General features: G+C 44.5%; 2 protein-coding genes across 2 annotated transcripts in view; both read left to right on the top strand.

Annotated features, from left to right (window-relative positions):
• znf423 (zinc finger protein 423) overlaps positions 1-19,141 on the top strand; it is a gene marked incomplete at its 5' end in the record, with an annotated part of 246,441 nt that overhangs the window by 155,300 nt on the left and 72,000 nt on the right. Inside the window, 4 exons of the mRNA XM_080737309.1 lie at positions 927-1,210; positions 14,574-14,948; positions 16,214-16,395; positions 17,897-18,169. Of these exons, the coding sequence (XP_080593435.1) occupies positions 927-1,210; positions 14,574-14,948; positions 16,214-16,395; positions 17,897-18,169 (1,114 nt within the window). The remainder of the gene's footprint in view (positions 1-926; positions 1,211-14,573; positions 14,949-16,213; positions 16,396-17,896; positions 18,170-19,141) is intronic.
• Positions 7,380-10,463, top strand: LOC308293584 (putative E3 ubiquitin-protein ligase HERC6; the record flags this gene model as incomplete). The annotated part of the gene is made up of 4 exons (XM_080736172.1): positions 7,380-8,410; positions 8,681-8,759; positions 8,880-9,226; positions 9,320-10,463. 4 exons carry the CDS (start codon positions 7,380-7,382, stop codon positions 10,461-10,463), a joined length of 2,601 nt encoding a protein of 866 aa, XP_080592298.1.

Genomic DNA, 19,141 nt, shown 5'->3' with positions numbered 1-19,141 from the left:
ACCCAACCTCTAAGGTAGTGGTTCTCTAAGTGGGCTCTGCGGACCCCTAGGGGTCCTTGACCTGAGGGGGTTCCAGGGGAATGTGGATGTGGAGTGGTAGTGGATTGTTGTGGATTCGGTACAGGGTCATTCGGTTCGGTACAGGGTCATTCGGTTCGGTACAGGGTCATTCGGTTCGGTACAGGGTCATTCGGTTCCGTACAGGGTCATTCGGTTCCGTACAGGGTCATTCGGTTCCGTACAGGGTCATTCGGTTCGGTACAGGGTCAATCGGTTCGTTACAGGGTCATTCGGTTCAGTATTCAATATTCGGTTCACACCCCTAACAGTACAGTACCTGGCTCTGTACAGGGCAGTATAGTACAGTTTTTAGGTCCAGTTGTGGTTAACAAACGTTGATTTATTTCTCAATTATTTTGTCAATATAGTGACAATACAGTAAAATCTCAATGTTAACTGACCTGGAACGCATCTGTATGTAATCACATGTTTGGCTGTGGACCCCCAACTCCAAATTTTGTTGTTCTAGGGACCCCCAGATGCAGAGATTTGAGTTACAAAGGTTTTTTATGAATTGCTGTCTTAAACTAGGAGAAACACAATTTCGTTTGCTCTTTCTAAATCTGCTTGCAGACAGAAAGGGATGAATGACAAATAAAGCAAACTTGAACTTGCTTTGAAAAATATACTGTATATTCCAAGAGCCACGCTGCAAGCTTGTAGATCTGCCATTTTTCAATAGCTAGTATAAGTATAAAATAATTCCAGGTCTTAATGGGTTCATTTAACACCTTTTCATTTTACTGTTGTTGTTGTTCCGTGGCACCGATATGTCAGCTTATGGGAGTAGTACAGCATATAGGGTTTTAAGTGGTTTAAACTGAGCGGGGTCCTTTCTCCTTTCTCCTCTGGGTCTGTCCCTATAGATGTCCCGTGTGCTCGGAACAGTTCCCCTCGGTGGAGGACGTGTACTGCCACCTGGACAGCCACCGGCAGCCGGACTCCTCCATCCACAGCGCCGCCAGCCCCGACCCCGCGCTGGGGAGCGTGGCGTCCATGAGCTCCGCCACCCCGGACTCCAGCGCCAGCCTGGAGAGAGGCTCCACGCCCGACTCCACCCTCAAACCCAGCCTGGGCAGCGAGCGAAGCCGCCGGAGAGGCACCGACGGCGTGGAGGACCTGGGGATAGTCCTGAGCCACCATGCTGGAGGTATGGTATGGCGGTCTGCTCTGCTGCGGGCCCAACTAGACATGAAATGTCCTTTATCCCATAGATATTATCCTTATCCTTTATCAATAAAGGGTGTTTTGTTGGCAAAACAGCAGAAACCATAAAGTACAGGATATATAGGCTCAGGTAAGAGTAGCGATATACAAATTTACAATTTAGGCGTTTAGCAGACGCTCTTAATCCAGAGCAACTTACAACTAGGTTGCCTACTATATAGCAGTGTTGATTTTGTCGACTAAAACTATGACGAAAAATGTTTGTCGACTACGTTTTTTTCACTAACGAAAACTAAATAAAAACTAAATAACAACTAAGCTGTGATGACTAAAACTAAGACTAAATTTTATTCAAAAGACTATGACTAAATCTAAATCAAAATTTGCTGTCAAAAACAACATTGCTATATAGAGTCCGGATAACCAGATAGTCAAATTGTCATGTGAAGTTCGACCAATCCTCGAGCTAGCACCACTCCCCATTGACCTCAATGGATTTACTATTTTTAGTCTTGATTGTTTATTGACAGTTTACTATCAGAACTGTCACAGCTTGACCGTATCCGTCCGTCCGGACGGGTAACACCTGACACTGTGGTTCCCCTGACACATCACTGTGACATCACAGGTGACATCATAGTGATGTCAGATACTCAGAGCAGGGATCTCCATATATGGGCATAAACAGTTGACATCACTGTGATGTCAGCTACTCAGAGCAGGGATCTCCATATATGGGCATAAAAGAGATTGTATCCCAGATGATGCCCTGTTAGGAAAACCACACTAACAGAATCCATATATGGCCAAGACAGATGGCATGACCTCGACCTTTAGGGCGAGGTCACTTTTCACCCGTAGGCGTCTTACTGGTCTAACTATAAATTAGGGAAACCTCTGTCTGTCTGTCCGTCCGTCCGTCCGTCCGTCCGTTTGTGAGTCCTTACGTCATCCAATGGAAAAACCCTTGGAAAAACACAGAGCATTCTTGGTACCGTCACCATCAATAAGTGTGACCTGATATAAACCTAGAGGGTGATGTCATTGCGACCGTAAGGTCGCAGTTTAGTTGCGACCGTAAGGTCGCAGTTTAGTATGAAAACCTCCACCGGCCGTCCGTCGGTCACACGTGCGGTCGAACGCACGTCACACGTGCGGTCGACGTGTGATGAGGTCACGATGAGTCATCTATGCCCAAATATAGATTTCTAGGTCAGATGGCCCATAGAGTTTGTGATGTCAAACCTAGCAACCCAATATAAACAAACCTGATGTCAGACCTGAAGTATCCTTTTATACCCATATATGGAGATACAGAGATCTCCATATATGGGCATATTAGAAAGCCCATATATGGGCATATACGGATGACATCAGGGATATCCATATATGGGCATAAAAGGGACAAGGGCTTACAGTTAAGAGATCTCCATATATGGGCATATCAGAAAGCCCATTATGTTCATATACTGATGACATCAGGAATATCCATATATGGGCATAAAAGGGACAAGGACTTACAGTTAAGAGATCTCCATATATGGGCATAAAGGGACAAGGACTGTTACAGTAGATATAGAGATGTCCATATATGGGCATAAATGAACAAGGACTGACAAACACTGAGATCTCCATATAACCTATGGGAATATAAGGGACGAGGACTGTCAGCTTGTAGACCTATTTTCTAAATATTGTTGTACATTAAAAACTTGAAATGGGTCGTTCTGCATAGTACTTGGGATTTGTTGATGTAAATGTTCACATAGAGTGTAATAATTGCGACCGTAAGGTCGCAGTTTAGTTGCGACCGTAAGGTCGCAGTTTAGTATGAAAACCTCCACCGGCCGTCCGTCGGTCACACGTGCGGTCGACCGCACGTCACACGTGCGGTCGACGTGTGATGAGGTCACGATGAGTCATCTATGCCCAAATATAGATTTCTAGGTCAGATGGCCCATAGAGTTTGTGATGTCAAACCTAGCAACCCAATATAAACAAACCTGATGTCAGACCTGAAGTATCCTTTTATACCCATATATGGAGATACAGAGATCTCCATATATGGGCATATTAGAAAGCCCATATATGGGCATATACGGATGACATCAGGGATATCCATATATGGGCATAAAAGGGACAAGGGCTTACAGTTAAGAGATCTCCATATATGGGCATATCAGAAAGCCCATATATGTTCATATACTGATGACATCAGGAATATCCATATATGGGCATAAAAGGGACAAGGACTTACAGTTAAGAGATCTCCATATATGGGCATAAAGGGACAAGGACTGTTACAGTAGATATAGAGATGTCCATATATGGGCATAAATGAACAAGGACTGACAAACACTGAGATCTCCATATAACCTATGGGAATATAAGGGACGAGGACTGTCAGCTTGTAGACCTATTTTCTAAATATTGTTGTACATTAAAAACTTGAAATGGGTCGTTCTGCATAGTACTTGGGATTTGTTGATGTAAATGTTCACATAGAGTGTAATAATTGGTAAAACAAACTTTTGGCCTATTTGTGGAGATAGGGAGTCTTACTGGTATGAAAACCTCCACCGGCCGTCCGTCGGTCACACGTGCGGTCGACCGCACGTCACACGTGCGGTCGACGTGTGATGAGGTCACGATGAGTCATCTATGCCCAAATATAGATTTCTAGTTGCGACCGTCAGGGAGCAGTTTACTATGAAAACCTCCACCGGCCGTCCGTCGGTCGGTCACACGTCACACGTCACACCTTTGCCCTGCTCATATCTCCGCATCAGTATGACATCACACCACATGTGTACACAAACCTTTGTGTACGTTGCTGTGGCAACAGTCTGTTGTTGCTGGTTTGTTAGTGTACGTTAGCAACCACCTTAGCAACCATGGTTTTACCCTAGCAACCAACTGTTTACCCTAGCAACCAACTGTTTACCATAGCAACCATGTTTTTTTACCCTAGCAACCAACTGTTTACCATAGCAACCAGATACGCAGAGCAGGGATCTCCATATATGGGCATAAACAGGTGACATCACACTGATGTCAGATACTCAGAGCAGGGATTTCTCCATAATATATGGGCATAAAAGGGATTCTGTTAGGGATCTCCATATATGGGCATAAAAGGGATTCTGTTAGGGATCTCCATATATGGGCATACAAGGGATTATGTTAGGGATCTCCATATATGGGCATAAAAGGGATTCTGTTAGGGATCTCCATATATGGGCATAAAAGGGATTCTGTTAGGGATCTCCATATATGGGCATAAAAGGGATTCTGTTAGGGATCTCCATATATGGGCATAAAAGGGATTCTGTTAGGGATCTCCATATATGGGCATAAAAGGGATTCTGTTAGCTGTTAGTGATCTCCATATATGGGCATAAAAGGGATGCTGTTAGGGATCTCCATATATGGGCATAAAAGGGATTCTGTTAGGGATCTCCATATATGGGCATGAAAGGGATTCTGTTAGGGATCTCCATATATGGGCATAAAAGGGATTGTATCCCAGATGATGCCCTGTTAGGAGATCCACACTAACAGAATCCATATATGGTCCTACCGACAGCTGCTATAAGCCAACCCTGGCGATAAGGTCTGAGTCGAAGAAATGCTTCTTTCCTGGCAAGAATTGCCCCTTTATACTGTAGGGCTCGTTTGTGTATTGTATGACATCACGCCACATCATCGGCTGAGGACTGTGTGATGTCATCATATCTCCATATATGGAGACATAAGTTGCTCTTGCCCAAATATGGGCTGGTGAGGTCAGACTTAGTGTGATGCGTAGGTTATCTCCATATATGGAGATTCAACTTCAATGAGTAACCATGGCAAACTGTCAACTGCCCGTATGTCTTGATAATTGGTAAAACAAATTTCTTGGCCTATTTGTGGAGATAAGCGACCAACGGTCGGTAGCGACCAACGGTCGCTTATCTCCCGATTAGGGAGTCTTACTGGTAATATTGAGGCATACAGTATATAAGGGCCATGAGAGCATATGCCAGATGGGCATAGATGGGCATAAACGGGCATATGTCCGATCTTCACATGACACTTTGACCAGACTATAAGTGGGCCAATTGCGTCAGGTTTCATTTACTATAAAACGGGCAAAGCGGGCGCAAACCTCTAGCTATAGATAACTAGAGGTTTGCGCCCGCTCCTCCCGTTTTATAGTGATATGTTACAAGTAAGACGCCGAAGGGCAAATCTGTCTTGGCCATGAATCCCTTTTATGCCCGTATATGGAGATCCCTGCCCATATATGGAGATCCCTCCTCTGAGTATCTGACATCACAGAATCCCTTTTATGCCCATATATGGAGATCCCCGCTCTTAGTATCTGTATGTCACAGTGATGTGTCAGGGGAACCACCCGTTGGCTACGGGCGTAAACAAAGACACGTGGACGTAGATTTCCCTAATTCATAGATAGATTACAGATAATGAGTGAGTTCTTCATTGTGATACTGATAAATAATAACTTCCAAGATGGAACCCAATCGATTGATTGACCGTGAAAATAAATATAGTCCTTGTCCATTTTATGCCCATATGGAGATCTCTCATGTCATCAATATTAAGCCCATATTTTGGAAAGCCCATATATGGACATAATGTGTGGTCTATGACGTCAGACATCTTGATGTCAGTCATCTCCATATTTGGGAAAAGTAATTTTTTTGCATTCAAGTCAATGGAGAAAATGTATTCACAAATAAATTAATATTAACTAGTAAGACGCCCAAAGGGCGTGAAGCGACCTCGCCTTAAAGGGCGGGCCGCGCTGAAACAACAGAGACTGCCCCACATATGCCCATATATGGGCAATCCCAGATATGGGCTTAATATTGATGACATCAGGGATTTCCATATATGGGCATAAAAGAGACAAGGACGAAATTCTTTGCGAGTGTGACTCACGTTGCGACAACCACACTGGTTATCATGAGACTGACATAATATGTCCATATATGGGCATGCCCAGATGTGGGCTTAATATTGATGACATCAGGGATCTCCATATATGGGCAGAAAAGGGACATGGACATCAAGGCTGCCAAAATAGAATGTTGACAAAATCAACTGTAGATTTAAAAGTTGGCGGTGATTGCTATAGGGTAAAACAGCAGTTACTAGGGTAAACATGTTGTTTGTGTATTAGTAGGTGGTTGCTAAGGTCTAATTATTAGACCATAGCAACCACTGTTTACCCTAGCAACCACTGTTTACCATAGCAACCACTGTTTACCCTAGCAACCACTGTTTACCCTAGTAACCACTGTCCCTAGCAACCACTGTTTACCCTAGCAACTGCTGTTTACCCTAGCAACCACCTGTGTTCCTCCTTGTAACACCTACTAGACTCTAATAGGTGGCTGCTAGGATGAATACAGGTGGTTGCTAGGGTAAACAGTGGTTGCTATGGTCTAATAAGCAGTGGCTAGGGTCTACTATGTGGTTGCTAGTGGTAAACCAGGTGGTTATATGAATAGCCAAAATGTATCAGTTCGATCCGTGCTCATATAAAATAACTGGTGTCACGGACAGAACGACCCATACAAGGAGATATGCAAGTGTGTCGTGTTTGCACTGCTCACTTCGCCCAGGTGTGATTTTAAATGACTAGATTCTCAGGCCATTATGCTGTGTTCATCAAATCTAGTTGAAAGTGGTCTCCATATATGGGCATGTCACGTTTTTGATGCCCACCAACGTGGTCTCCATATATGGGCATAATATGATGAGTCAGTACTATGGGGTCACTTATCTCCATATTTGGGCTATATCTGTAGAGCACTGACCGTTATCAGAGTACGTGGAGGTCAGTCTGGAACTCCATGTTTTGCCTTTCAGTGATGTCATCAATATGATGTTAGTCATCAGCTCCATATTTGCCCCCCCCCCCCCTTTCTCCCTTGAGTTTGTGATGTCACAAAGTGATGTCAGAGCAGGCCATCAGCAGTGACATGGCGTGACATCATCATGGCCTATATAAGCGACCACTCACCAGTGACAACTCAACACTCGTGTACATAGTGACTACAACACTGACACACGTCATCCCTCATCCGACCGACTTCACCGAATACGACAACTTTTCCAGAACGCCTTCACAGCAAGAGAACATGGAGCTGTACTGCTGGGGAGACAAACTGGTTGGACAACAGAGGACATTATTAACCACTGTCCAGTGGTCATGGAGCCCGCCTGAAAACCTCATCAGCATCGCCTGCGGGGAGCAACACACTTTATTCCTCACCGGTGAAGGAGATGTTCTGTCACATGGAAACAATTCCAAAGGACAACTTGGCAGAGAGCACATTTCCCATCCAAAGTCACCTGGACGCGTGGAGGGTCTTAGCGATGTGAAGTCCGTTGCTTGCGGTCGGGACCACAGTCTGGCTCTGACCCGCTCTGGGTTTGTGTATGCCTGGGGCGCAGGAGGTGATGGACAGCTGGGTGCGTGTCCCACTTGTCTGTCCAAACTTCAAAAAACGCCAACACCTGTCCCCATGTCATTGGACAAGTTACCTGTGGTGCAAGTTGCCTGTGGAAGCTCCCACTCTTTGGCCTTGACTGTAGCGGGAGAGGTCCTCTCGTGGGGCTCCAACAGTCATGGCCAGCTGGGTCTGGGGAGGCACGTGGCACTGCAGCCAACACCTGCCCCGGTGCTCTCTCTGACTGGGGTAGCAGTGAGCCGGATCGCAGCGGGAGGATCGCACAGTCTGTTCCTCACTCTTCCAGGCTTGGTGTACTGCTGTGGCGCCAACAAAGACGGCCAACTTGGGCTCAACAGGGTGGACGAGAGGGGCATGTTTAAGGTCTGTGCAGTACCTGCCCTCAGAACATTAGAGGTGGCCCACATGAGCTGTGGAATGGCTCATTCTGCAGTTTTGACAATGGATGGGAGGGTATTCACCTTTGGAGAGGGAAGCCAAGGTCAGCTTGGGCACAACTCCACTGCTAATGAACTGATACCCAGACAGGTACAGGGGTTTGATGGCCCTGCTCTACAGATTGAATGTGGCAGCTACCACACTCTGGTGTTGGAGTCCTCGGGCCAGCTCTGGTCTTTTGGAAGTGTGAGGAAAGGTCATCTTGGAACTGGTAGCCGCCCGGAAGGCAGCTTGACACCCCATCTGGTACAACTGCCATGGTGCATTGATGAACTAAAATACATCATTATACCATCTGGATGGAATACAAACTTTGCTTGTGCTGCAACTGCATCTGAGAACTACAGAAGGGACGTTATACATAATGTTAGGATGTTGCATTACCATTCGGAGAAACCACTAGGGAGGTTAGACAAGACACAGCTGCAGAAATGGCTGGCAACGGACAACCCTGACATAGAGGAAATAGCATGTGTACGGACACTGTTTGATAACAGTTCATCCCTTGTTGCAACCTTCACAAAACACAGTGGTCCCCCGCCATCAGCTACAAATGCTTTAACAGTGGACGTTGACACCGCCGCCCAGACGTTTGACCAGTTGCTGAGAGTACGATGGACCAAAGAAAGCGTAGTGTTTGACGATTTAATCCAAGGGCTCATGGCTTCAAGAGCTGTCCTGAGATCACCGGATGTCTTCATGATTCTTCTGACATGTCCACTTCTCCAGGAGGAGAAGTACATCATGACAATCGTGGTGCCCCTTGCAGTCTGTATAACAGAGCTGAATGAGAAGACCTTGGAAACACTGAGAGGCTGGTGGGCTTCACTAACGCCCTCCCACTTGATGAAGCCCATCCTGGTGTTCAAAAAGGCCCTGTCCTTCATGCTGAAAAATGGTCATTTGCAAACTAAAAACCAAGAGATCAAAAACCTGCTTGAGGTCCTCAAACTGCTCTACAAAGCAAACAAATCGGGGAAGTCCCCAAAGCTCCCACCGAGCACCTTTTATGTGGAGGACATACCATGTTATGTGAATCAATATGAAGATGCCTTTTCTTGGCGTCAGTGTGCAAGGTGGAAAGAAGAAAATACGCCAGCCATCTTTTGCCGATACCCATTTCTGTTAGGCCCTCATTTGAAGCTTGCACTCTTTAATTTAATCCAAAGATCAAAGATGTACGGACCCCATTTGGCTGACGTGCCTTTTATGAGGCCCGTTGGAACGTACCCAGACGCTACCCCCGCCCAAGACTTACAGCTGAGTGTGAGACGGACACACCTTGTGGAGGACACCTTCAGACAGCTAGGTGCAACTGACCACAGAGTTCTAGGGGGTGCACTAATCCTGGAGGAGAACCTGAAGCTGACTGAAGTCAACAGAAGAGATTTCTACTTCCACGTGTTTGACGAGTTGATGGCTCCCGAATCCCAGATGTTCATGTACAACGAGACCCAGACACTAGCCTGGTTCCCCTCCAAGCCTAGGGTTGAGGCCAAGAGCTACTACCTGTTTGGGGTCCTCTGTGGCATGGCTATGATAAACAACATCAACAACCACCTGCCCTTCCCATTAGCCCTCTTCAAGAAGTTGCTGAACGTCGAACCCTCATTGGACGACATGGAGGAGTTTGAACCCGTAGTTGCAGAGAGTTTGCGTTGCACCCTGGACACTACCGACGACGCCGTCCTTAACATGCTGATGACTTTCACCGCTCAATGGGACGGCAGAGACATCGAACTGGTTCCAAAAGAAAAAGCGAAGTCTGTCACAAGCTCAAACAAAAAGGCGTTTGTCGATGCGTATGTCAACTACGCATTCAACACATCTGTGCGGAGAGTGTTTGAGGAGTTCAAGAGAGGCTTCTTCGAGGTGTGTGACAGAGACGCAGTGGAATTATTCCAACCAGACGAGTTACAAGTAGTGATGGTGGGACAAGAATGCGACTGGGACGTGTTGAAGCAGAACACTGTGTATGAAGGGGAGTATCACGCCAATCATCCCAACATTATCAACTTCTGGGAGGTGTTTGAAGAACTGCCAGACGATCAGAAGAAAGGCTTCCATTTGTTTGTTACAGGTCGTGACCGTGTGCCTATTTTGGGTATGAACGCCATTAAGATGACAATTGCTGTCCGGCCTCAGTCCACTGAACTACATTTCCCAGAATCCCTCACCTGTGATTCCCTGCTACTACTGCCCATCTACCAGAAATACCCAGCTAAGAGGACACTGCGCAACAGGCTTATGGTAGCCATCAACCATAAGAGAGGCTTGTGGATGGCCAAATGGAGATTTTTTCTTAACCGATAACCGAAAGGCCTTATCAGTTAATTAACCGTTAACCGATAAGGAAATGTCTTCAAAAATGCGTTAAGGAAATGTGTTCAAAAATGCGCTATTTTAGCGATTTAGAAAAGGAAAATACACCCGTTTCTCCCCATAATAAAGTGTGTTTTTGCAAAGAAACGGTGGCATTGAAATGATCAGTCTGTAATGTGATGCGCTTTCGCCAGGCACGTGCGCACATACAGCAAAGGGGGCTGGAGCCCTTAACTTTTATCAACAGAATTGTCCACCAAAAGGCCATTCAGCCCATGCCTCTCTAACATTCTGTGCACTCCCTGGCTATCGCCTAACTAAACAGCCGCAGCGAGATGCTCGTATGTAGAACAATAACTTTCAATCGTATAACTTTTGGAATGGTTGAATCGGCTAAACGTGATGTCCATTTCATTAATTTTCTTCTCTCTCGCCCGTGTTTTGTGTGTGCTGATGCAGCGATCATTGAATTTGCAAGTCTGAGCTCAGCTTTGTTATTTTCGCATATCCTACTGTAACCAAGACGACTTTAGCGTTCCTCACGTCATCAACATGTAACATTAGAAAGTTGTGTTTTAAGCTCTTCTTAAACGGGATTCAATGTGACGGGGTCTGTTTTGTAAAATCCAATCAACGACGGAGCATTTGTTGAATAAGTCAGCGTGTACGACTCGCGTCGCAGACTCGCAGTTGCGTGAATGCTCGATGTTACACAGACATTGGTGTCCCAGAAATGTGTGACCACAGCGTGTATAGTTGCATGGTTGATGACTTGAGGTTGCGTAGATATTGGTGTACGGGGCTTTTGGTGTGACACATGGGTTGATTTCCTTTTTCTTTTCTTTTTTATCGGTCAAAATTGACCGTTAGTGCTTACCGGTAACCAATTTCTTATCGGTTTAACGGTAACGGTTAGCCGTTGGCCATCCCTAGATGGGATGATGAAATATAGAATAAGTGCAATCACAGCCAGGGTCTCTGAGAAAACATATGATGGAAGCTACCTACCAGGGACGTGCTGGCCATTGGGAAAAGCGGGACAACTCCCGAACGGCCGGTTCATTCCCGGCCGGTCCAGGCCGACCATTAGGAAAAAATAAAAAATGAAATGTCTGCCTTCGTTCCATTTTGGGGGCTGAGCGGTCAACAAAGTAAATCGTCACTGTCGGGCAGAAACCTCGTATCTCCAAGTTTCAAATTTGTAGATGTTTTCACAAAGCAAAGCCCTGCTTCATCATACAAGGCCGTCGCACAAAAGTAGTGAAAACAGCAGATCTACAAGCACACAACGCCTCGCGGTGCGAGGCGTTGTGTGCTTGTAGATCGGCTGTTTTCACTAGTTTAAATCATTTTTAAAATTATAAATACAAAACAAACGGTTTTGGACATACAAGGTTTCCCAACAACGACGAAATATAACTCATGTAATTGGCCCACTGGCTTGTCACTTGTCATGATCTGAAATGGCAAATATTTGAGTAGCAGCAGCGCTATAGAGAGAGATCTCTCTCTATAGCGTGCAATGAGGGCCTCTCCCACTCTTTTCCCCGGGCTGAATCAGGGGCCCAGCATGTCCCTGCTACCTACAACTCCTATAGAAAACCTTTCTTCATTTAACCAGCCGCTTGACACCCTTAATAATATTCTTGCACCCTTGCATGTCCTAATGAACATACTGCAGATTCACTCCCAATCTTCTGCCGTAATCTCACCTCTACAGACTCCAATTTAGCCTGTTGCACTTGGCTTAGCCTTGACCACCATGCAGACTTATGCAAAGGTTTAATTGTGGGTTTAACTCGTTAAGTGCTAAAACCGAACAATTTCGGTTCTTTTTTTCAATCCAATTTCTTTTTGCTATTTTACTTACCCTGAGCTGCTTGTAGAGACGTGGGTGGTCCTGGCTCGTCCATCGCTTTCCAACGAGCCATTCTACGTGTTCCGACAATTTATTCCATTGAAAATGGTTTAAAAGTTTAGAGCCCCCCAAAAAAAACTCAATCTATGTGCGACGTATCCGAGGTGCCGAAACCGAAGAATTCTGGTTTCTTTAATAAAATGAATTAAATAATCGGAGGCCTCAACGAAGCCCCCGTCTAAATTTTCATCCAGGCCGAAAACCGCGATCTCTTTCCACCGGCCCGTAATCGGGTAACGCCGCCGCATCGCGCCGCCTGATCCAATACATTCTCACATCTTTAGAGCCCTTTTTCTCTGAACTGTGTTCCTATGGAAGCAAAAAAAACTTTTTTGCGGCTAAATAGCCTCAAATCGGGCTTAAAAAAAAAAAGAAGCCTATAGCTAACTGTTAGCTCTCTTCATCCGGGTCATGTTCATAACACTGTTCAACGTGAAATGACAATCCACTTCTGCGTGGGTACCCGTATGTTATAGTGGTGGCCTACGGGGGAATGTCTGGCACTTTAGCCGCCTCTTGTGGCCCTTGGCAGTCATCATGTTAATAGCAATAAAGCATGAAAGGATAAGCCTTTTCTACAGAACAATTGATATTTACATCAGAATGTATTGATCATTTGAGGGGAAATCTGTCCTTTGGAATAGCATATCATCTCTGTCAGGTAGAAACCCCAATATGAACATACATCAATGACTATGAATGCATAAGTACAAACTATTGACAATTGGTATGATACGAATATGTGTTGTGGATATATGGATAATATACTGTATGTAGTTTGTCAACAGTGAATATAATGGTTAAATAATAATATACAAATTGATCAACAATGAAATATTTACAACAGTTATCTGCCCTGCAAGGCCCAGCGTTGCTTTTTGGCAACATGTTTTAAATATTTTTAAAAAAAATGTTATAATTCGTTTTCCTGTTTTCACATTAACATCACCATTAAATCCTATTGTTTAGTATTACAATGCCATTGGCCACAATATTTGCATATAAATTAAATACCCCCCACAGAGGCTGACATTCACACCTCCCAGAGAAGTTGAAATTCCAGCGTTTGGACGAACAACATCTCACTTTTTAACTGAAGCTATTCCTCACTAAAACATAAATAAAATGCCTGTAATATTTTTTTCGTGATCATTAGAATATCTAGAACATGTACATGTTATTATTGTGAAAAATATCCCCAAAATGCAAATTAGAGCATGATTTATGATATGTCTATAAAATCTTACAAAAACATTATTAATTTTTTAACATTACATTTTCCTGTGATTAAGACTCCTACAACACCATCTGATTATTATTATTATTTTTTTTGGCCAGTAGAAATTAATTCGGGTCTTGCAGGGTTTAAAGGAGTAGTTCACCCCAAAAATGACTTTTTTCTATTGGCAATTTTTTCTATCCTAAGACAATAATTTCATTACAATAAATGTACCCCCATTGATTCCGGATGGGGACCCGAATGCATTCGGGTCCCCATCTGGAATCAATGGGGGTGAATTTACTTTATAACTTGTTTTGTCTTGTGACAAAAAACTAAAAATATTAATGAACTCAAGTCTCCATGGCGTGAGTAATGAATAGAAGAAAAAAAAAAGGTAATTCTGGGGGTGAACTAGTAAGTAAGTAAGCATTTATCCTTTACAGCAGGGGTCTTCAACGTTTTCAGGCCAAGGACCCCTTAGATGAGAGAGAGATGAAGCAGGGACCCCCACGACCTTTTCATAGATTCCATATACGGTAGTTTAATCGTTTGACTGCGCAATCATCAGTGTATTTTGGATTCATATCAATTTGTGTTTTCAGACATTTAACCACTTGAACCGTCAATACTTAATAAACTTGACCTTTCACTCTATACTTGGTCTGCTCTTTTTCCCCTCTACACCAAAGCTCTTTGCCGAAAATACGCCTCGCAGCGCGAGGCGTTGTGAGCTTGTAGATCTGCTATTTTTGACTAAAAGTTCTCAGAATATGGATGCCTAAGGTTCAAGTGGTTAATATAAAAAAGAAGAACGTTTCTATGACACAACGATTTGGAGGACCCCCTGTAGTAACTCTGAGGACCCCCTAGGGGTCCCGGACACCTGCTTTACAGTCTTTCCAACCCTTCAAAGCTCTCTCTCTCTCTCTCTCTCTCTCTCTCTCTCTCTCTCTCTGTGTAGGTGGGGGAGGCGGCTGGGCCAAAGTGACGTACTCGTGCCCGTACTGCTCCAAGAGGGACTTCCACAGCCTGGCGGTGCTGGAGATCCACCTGAAGACCATCCACGCCGACAAGCCCCAGCAGAGCCACACCTGTCACCTGTGCCTGGACACCCTGCCCACGCTCTACAACCTCAACGAGCACGTGCGCAAAGCCCACCGGACCGGCGGCGGCGGCGGGGCCACGGCGGCGTTCCCGCTGCTGCAGTTCACCAACGTGTCGGCCTTCCACTGTAACTACTGCCCGGACATGTTCGGAGACATCAACTCGCTCCAGGAGCACATCAGGGTGTCCCACTGCCTGCCCGGAGGCATCGTAGCGGGATCCACCACGCTAGGTGGGTTTTATTGTTGGATTCACGCTAGGGATGGGACCAGTGGCGTCAGTTCAGAAAAAGCTAAGGTATGGCAACATGACTGGTGTCTTGCACGCGCGCCTTCGCGCTTGTGCAAGACACCAGTTTTGTTGCCATACCTTAGCAACAGGCATGATACATTTATTTTAAAGGGCCACTTCACCTCTGGGACAACTTACTAGATCTTATTTTATTGTTGTTTGGGACACAATCAACACAATCCTGAGTTATGTTTTGTATTCAATCTGTGTTTTGAGATATTTTAGTATTTCAGCTGTGCTAGTGATGCATTTTGCATCATATGATGCATTTTGCATCATCATGCTGCATCATATGATGCAAAACGCATCACTAGCACAGCTGAAATACTAAAATATCTCAAAACACGGATTGAACACAAAGAATAACTCAGGATTGTGTTGATTGTGTCCCAAACAACAATAAAATAAGATCTGGTTGTACCAGAGGTGAAGTGGCCCTTTAAGAAGTACTTTTTTTTTTTCTTTTTTTTCGTTTCTATGGTTTCTTGATATGGCAGCTGACCTGTGGAACCTGGGAATATACCATTTTGTCAAAATGGGGAGAATAAAAGAGTGGAGAATATAATTATAAGACCTTAATGTTGAAGCGACCATTTTGTTAAATTTTGCATTTGTAGTTATTTTACTGTAATTTAACAACATAATAACCAGCACAGATAGACAACGAGACACTCATGGATTTATATTTAAAAGTAACTTGTATTCTCCCCCCTGGACCCAGGGTATGGCAGCTGCATACCCCTGCCATACCCAATTGACGCCCCTGGATGGGACGATAAGCGATATTAGCGTGATAAAAAACACTCACGTTAATCGTATCGTGGAGATTTAAGTCCTCCGTCATGCACTGGGATCAATTCACCTTTTATTTGCTGAGCTGCATATCCGGTACGATTTAAACCCTCTATTGGTAAAATGTACTTATAATAAGACTCAAATCTCTTTACCAAAAAAATTGACGATCTACAAGCTCACAACGTGTCGTGCTTCGACACGTTGTAAGCTTGTAGATCTGTTCTTTTTTGGCAAATGTTCCTCCCCAGAACAATGGATTTTGATTATCGCAATAATATCGTAAATCACGATTTCTTTTGTCACAATAATCGTGATGTGAAATTGTCATATCGTCCCATCCATAATCATGAGGTGACAAACAATACATCCTGAGGAAACGTAGTGTGACACAATATAAATGCTCTTCTGCAGAAGGGAACCACGCCTTCTTCTGCAACCAGTGCTCCATGGGTTTCCTGACGGAGTCGTCGCTGACCGAACACATCCAGCAGACCCACTGCAGCTCCGTCGCAGGGGGCGGGGCCGGCTCTGGAGGAGGCGTGGCCAAGCTGGAGTCCCCCGTCCTTCAGGCTGCGTCACAGTCCTTCATGGAGGTTAGATACAACAACTTGTCTTTCATCTTTTTAACCACTTAAACCCTGCATACTTCATGGACCGGGGGGGTCCCCCAGGACTATACCAGCGGTTCTCAAACTGTGGGTCCCGACCCAAAGTGGGGTCGCGGGTAGGTGACAGTGGGGTCGTCTATTAGCCAACAACCATAGAGTTAAGGGACCAACGTGAAGGGGACGGCCACTTGACTACACACTGTCTGTCACACTCTGCCTTAACTCATTGAGTGCCAGCCTATCACCACTAGAGGGCGCCCAGTGACCAGAGAATAATAGAGATATGCTGGTAATGCATGCCCAAGCCCTGGAGCCATGACTTGCCTGAACACTTTCCTTTGTGCATGTACAGGAAGAGGATGAAGTTAGCTTGAAGTTAGCTATTGGCTACCAAGCATTTTAGAAGCCTTATTTTCGTCAACTTAGCCATGATTAAACCTTGCACACCTCATGCATGGGAAAAAAACAGAGAAGAATGAGCTCTAAAAAATCCAATGCAATCCTGGATTGCATTGGAGTGGATTTGTGCAGTTTGTTCACAGCTTTCAAACAAAAAAATCCGATTGGAAATCCGTTCAGGCATTCTTGAGATAATCGCCATTATGTTTTACATGTAATGTAAACAAAAATGGCTGCCCTGTATGTTAGATGGGGTTGTATGGGGGTGGAACATGCAAAATCGCGATTGAAATCATGTTCACCAGATTTGATGGGGTCAAAAAAAAAAATCAATTTTTTTTTTTTTTTTTTTTTTTAAAAGCCGAACTTGTTCGGGATCGGCACTCTACGATACGCTAATAAAGCCGAACTAGTTCGGGATTGGCACTCAATGAGTTAAGTACATTTTGATGGCAACACTTTCATACTTTTACTCAAGTACATTTTGAATTCCGGACTTTTTACTTGTAACGGAGTACTTCTATATTGCAGCATTGATACTTTTACTCAAGTCATTTTTTCCACCACTCTGAGATAGTTGTGAGATAGTTGTGAAATGTATTTGACATCATAGCCAAGGCACAAGTTTCCCGTGTTATTTCAGTACCCCAGACTGCCACGGCTCGAGTTCCCAGAGTTGTCCCGTAAAAAAAATAACAAAATATATATATATATTTTTTTCAAAACATTTTTTTTTTCAAAAAAAAATCAAAAATGCCTAAAATGTATTAGGCATGATCGCAATCGCGAAATTGCATGTTTAGCCCCATAACAAACACATCTTTCAAAATGGCAGCCATCTTTGTCTACATTTGAAGACTTTGAAGGCTTCTATCTCATGAATGCCTGAATGGATTTCCAAGCGTATTTTTGATCTAGCCATGGGCGTGCACGATCCGTGCACTAAAAATTGATCCGTGCACTAGAAATTTAGGAACGTGGCAGTGAGGAACTCGGGGGGCCATTTTGAAAAAGCAGTGAATGAGTTAAAGAAACTGTGTTTGTTTCTATAACGACGGCGCTCATGGTTTCTGGTGGTCCTGTCCAGGTGTACTCGTGTCCGTACTGCACCAACTCGCCCATCTTCGGCTCGCTCCTCAAGCTGACCAAGCACATCAAGGAGAACCACAAGAACATCCCTCTGGCCAACAACAAGCGGCAGGCCAAGGTGGCCGAGCTCAGCCCGGCCTCCTCGGACGTGGAGATCTCCTCGCCCAAGCGCCACCGGCTGGGCGGTGACTCCACCCCCGCCGCCGGCTCCAACGGAGACTACCCCTGCAACCAGTGTGACCTGCGCTTCGGCAGCTTCGAGGGCTTCCAGGTAGGGCTGTCCATTACTGTCGCTTGTTCTCTTAGTGATTGTTCAATCGATTAGAGCAGTGATGGCTGAGTGGTTAGTGTCCATACCTAGGACTCTGGAGACCCCAGATGTCGCAGGTACGATCCCCCGCTCCAGCTATCACTGCTCCCCCCCTTTGCGCTCCTTGTGGGCTGCCTCATAAGGGTTCAGCTGGGTTAAGCTGAAAAAAAGCAGCTGGGTTGGGCTGCGATACCCGAATTTCCCCCGCGGGAGGAGTAGGTAACTATCATTATCATCATTATCATTATCATTATCATTATCATTATCATTATCGATTGCTTTTTTAGAGTCATTGAATAATAGTAATAATACATGCAATTTATATAGCGTTTTTCAAGAGCAAATAAAACAAAATTTAAAATATTATGCAACATAAACAGAATAGAAGATATTTTTTTATGTATACACAACTTTCCAACATCCCATCGTGCATTGCGCAGAAGGCGAGCGGCATTTCCGGCACCGCAGCCGAGTGTGATCTACAAGCTCACAACGTTTGCATCTGCGACGCGATGTGAGCTTGTATGTCTGCTGTTAACCGGAAGTGTCCTGCAGATAATGCTACAGTAAAGTCTTGCGGAAACAGGTGGATATAGGCAAATTAATTAATCAATTTTATACCTCCTTGCACAACAGTGGCATGCAAAAATAATGAAAATGGCAGATTCACAAGGCATTTCGAGCTTTGTAGATCCGATATTTTCACAAATTTTGAAATGCCTATAACGACATGCCCACAATAGGGATCGATTATGAATCCATTACTTTATAAAACGATCGATAGTGTATTCCACAGTCGATTGAACGCAGTGTTGATTTTGTTGACTAAAACTATGGCGAAAAATGTTTGTCGACTGCGTTTTTTTCACTGACAAAAACTAAATTGAAACTAAATAAAAACTAAGCTATGACGACTAAAACTAAGACTAAATA

Source organism: Nannobrachium achirus (assembly GCF_963921795.1).
Source record: "Nannobrachium achirus genome assembly, chromosome: 11".
Taxonomy (NCBI): domain Eukaryota; kingdom Metazoa; phylum Chordata; class Actinopteri; order Myctophiformes; family Myctophidae; genus Nannobrachium; species Nannobrachium achirus.
This window is presented reverse-complemented; position numbering and strand designations above follow the sequence as displayed.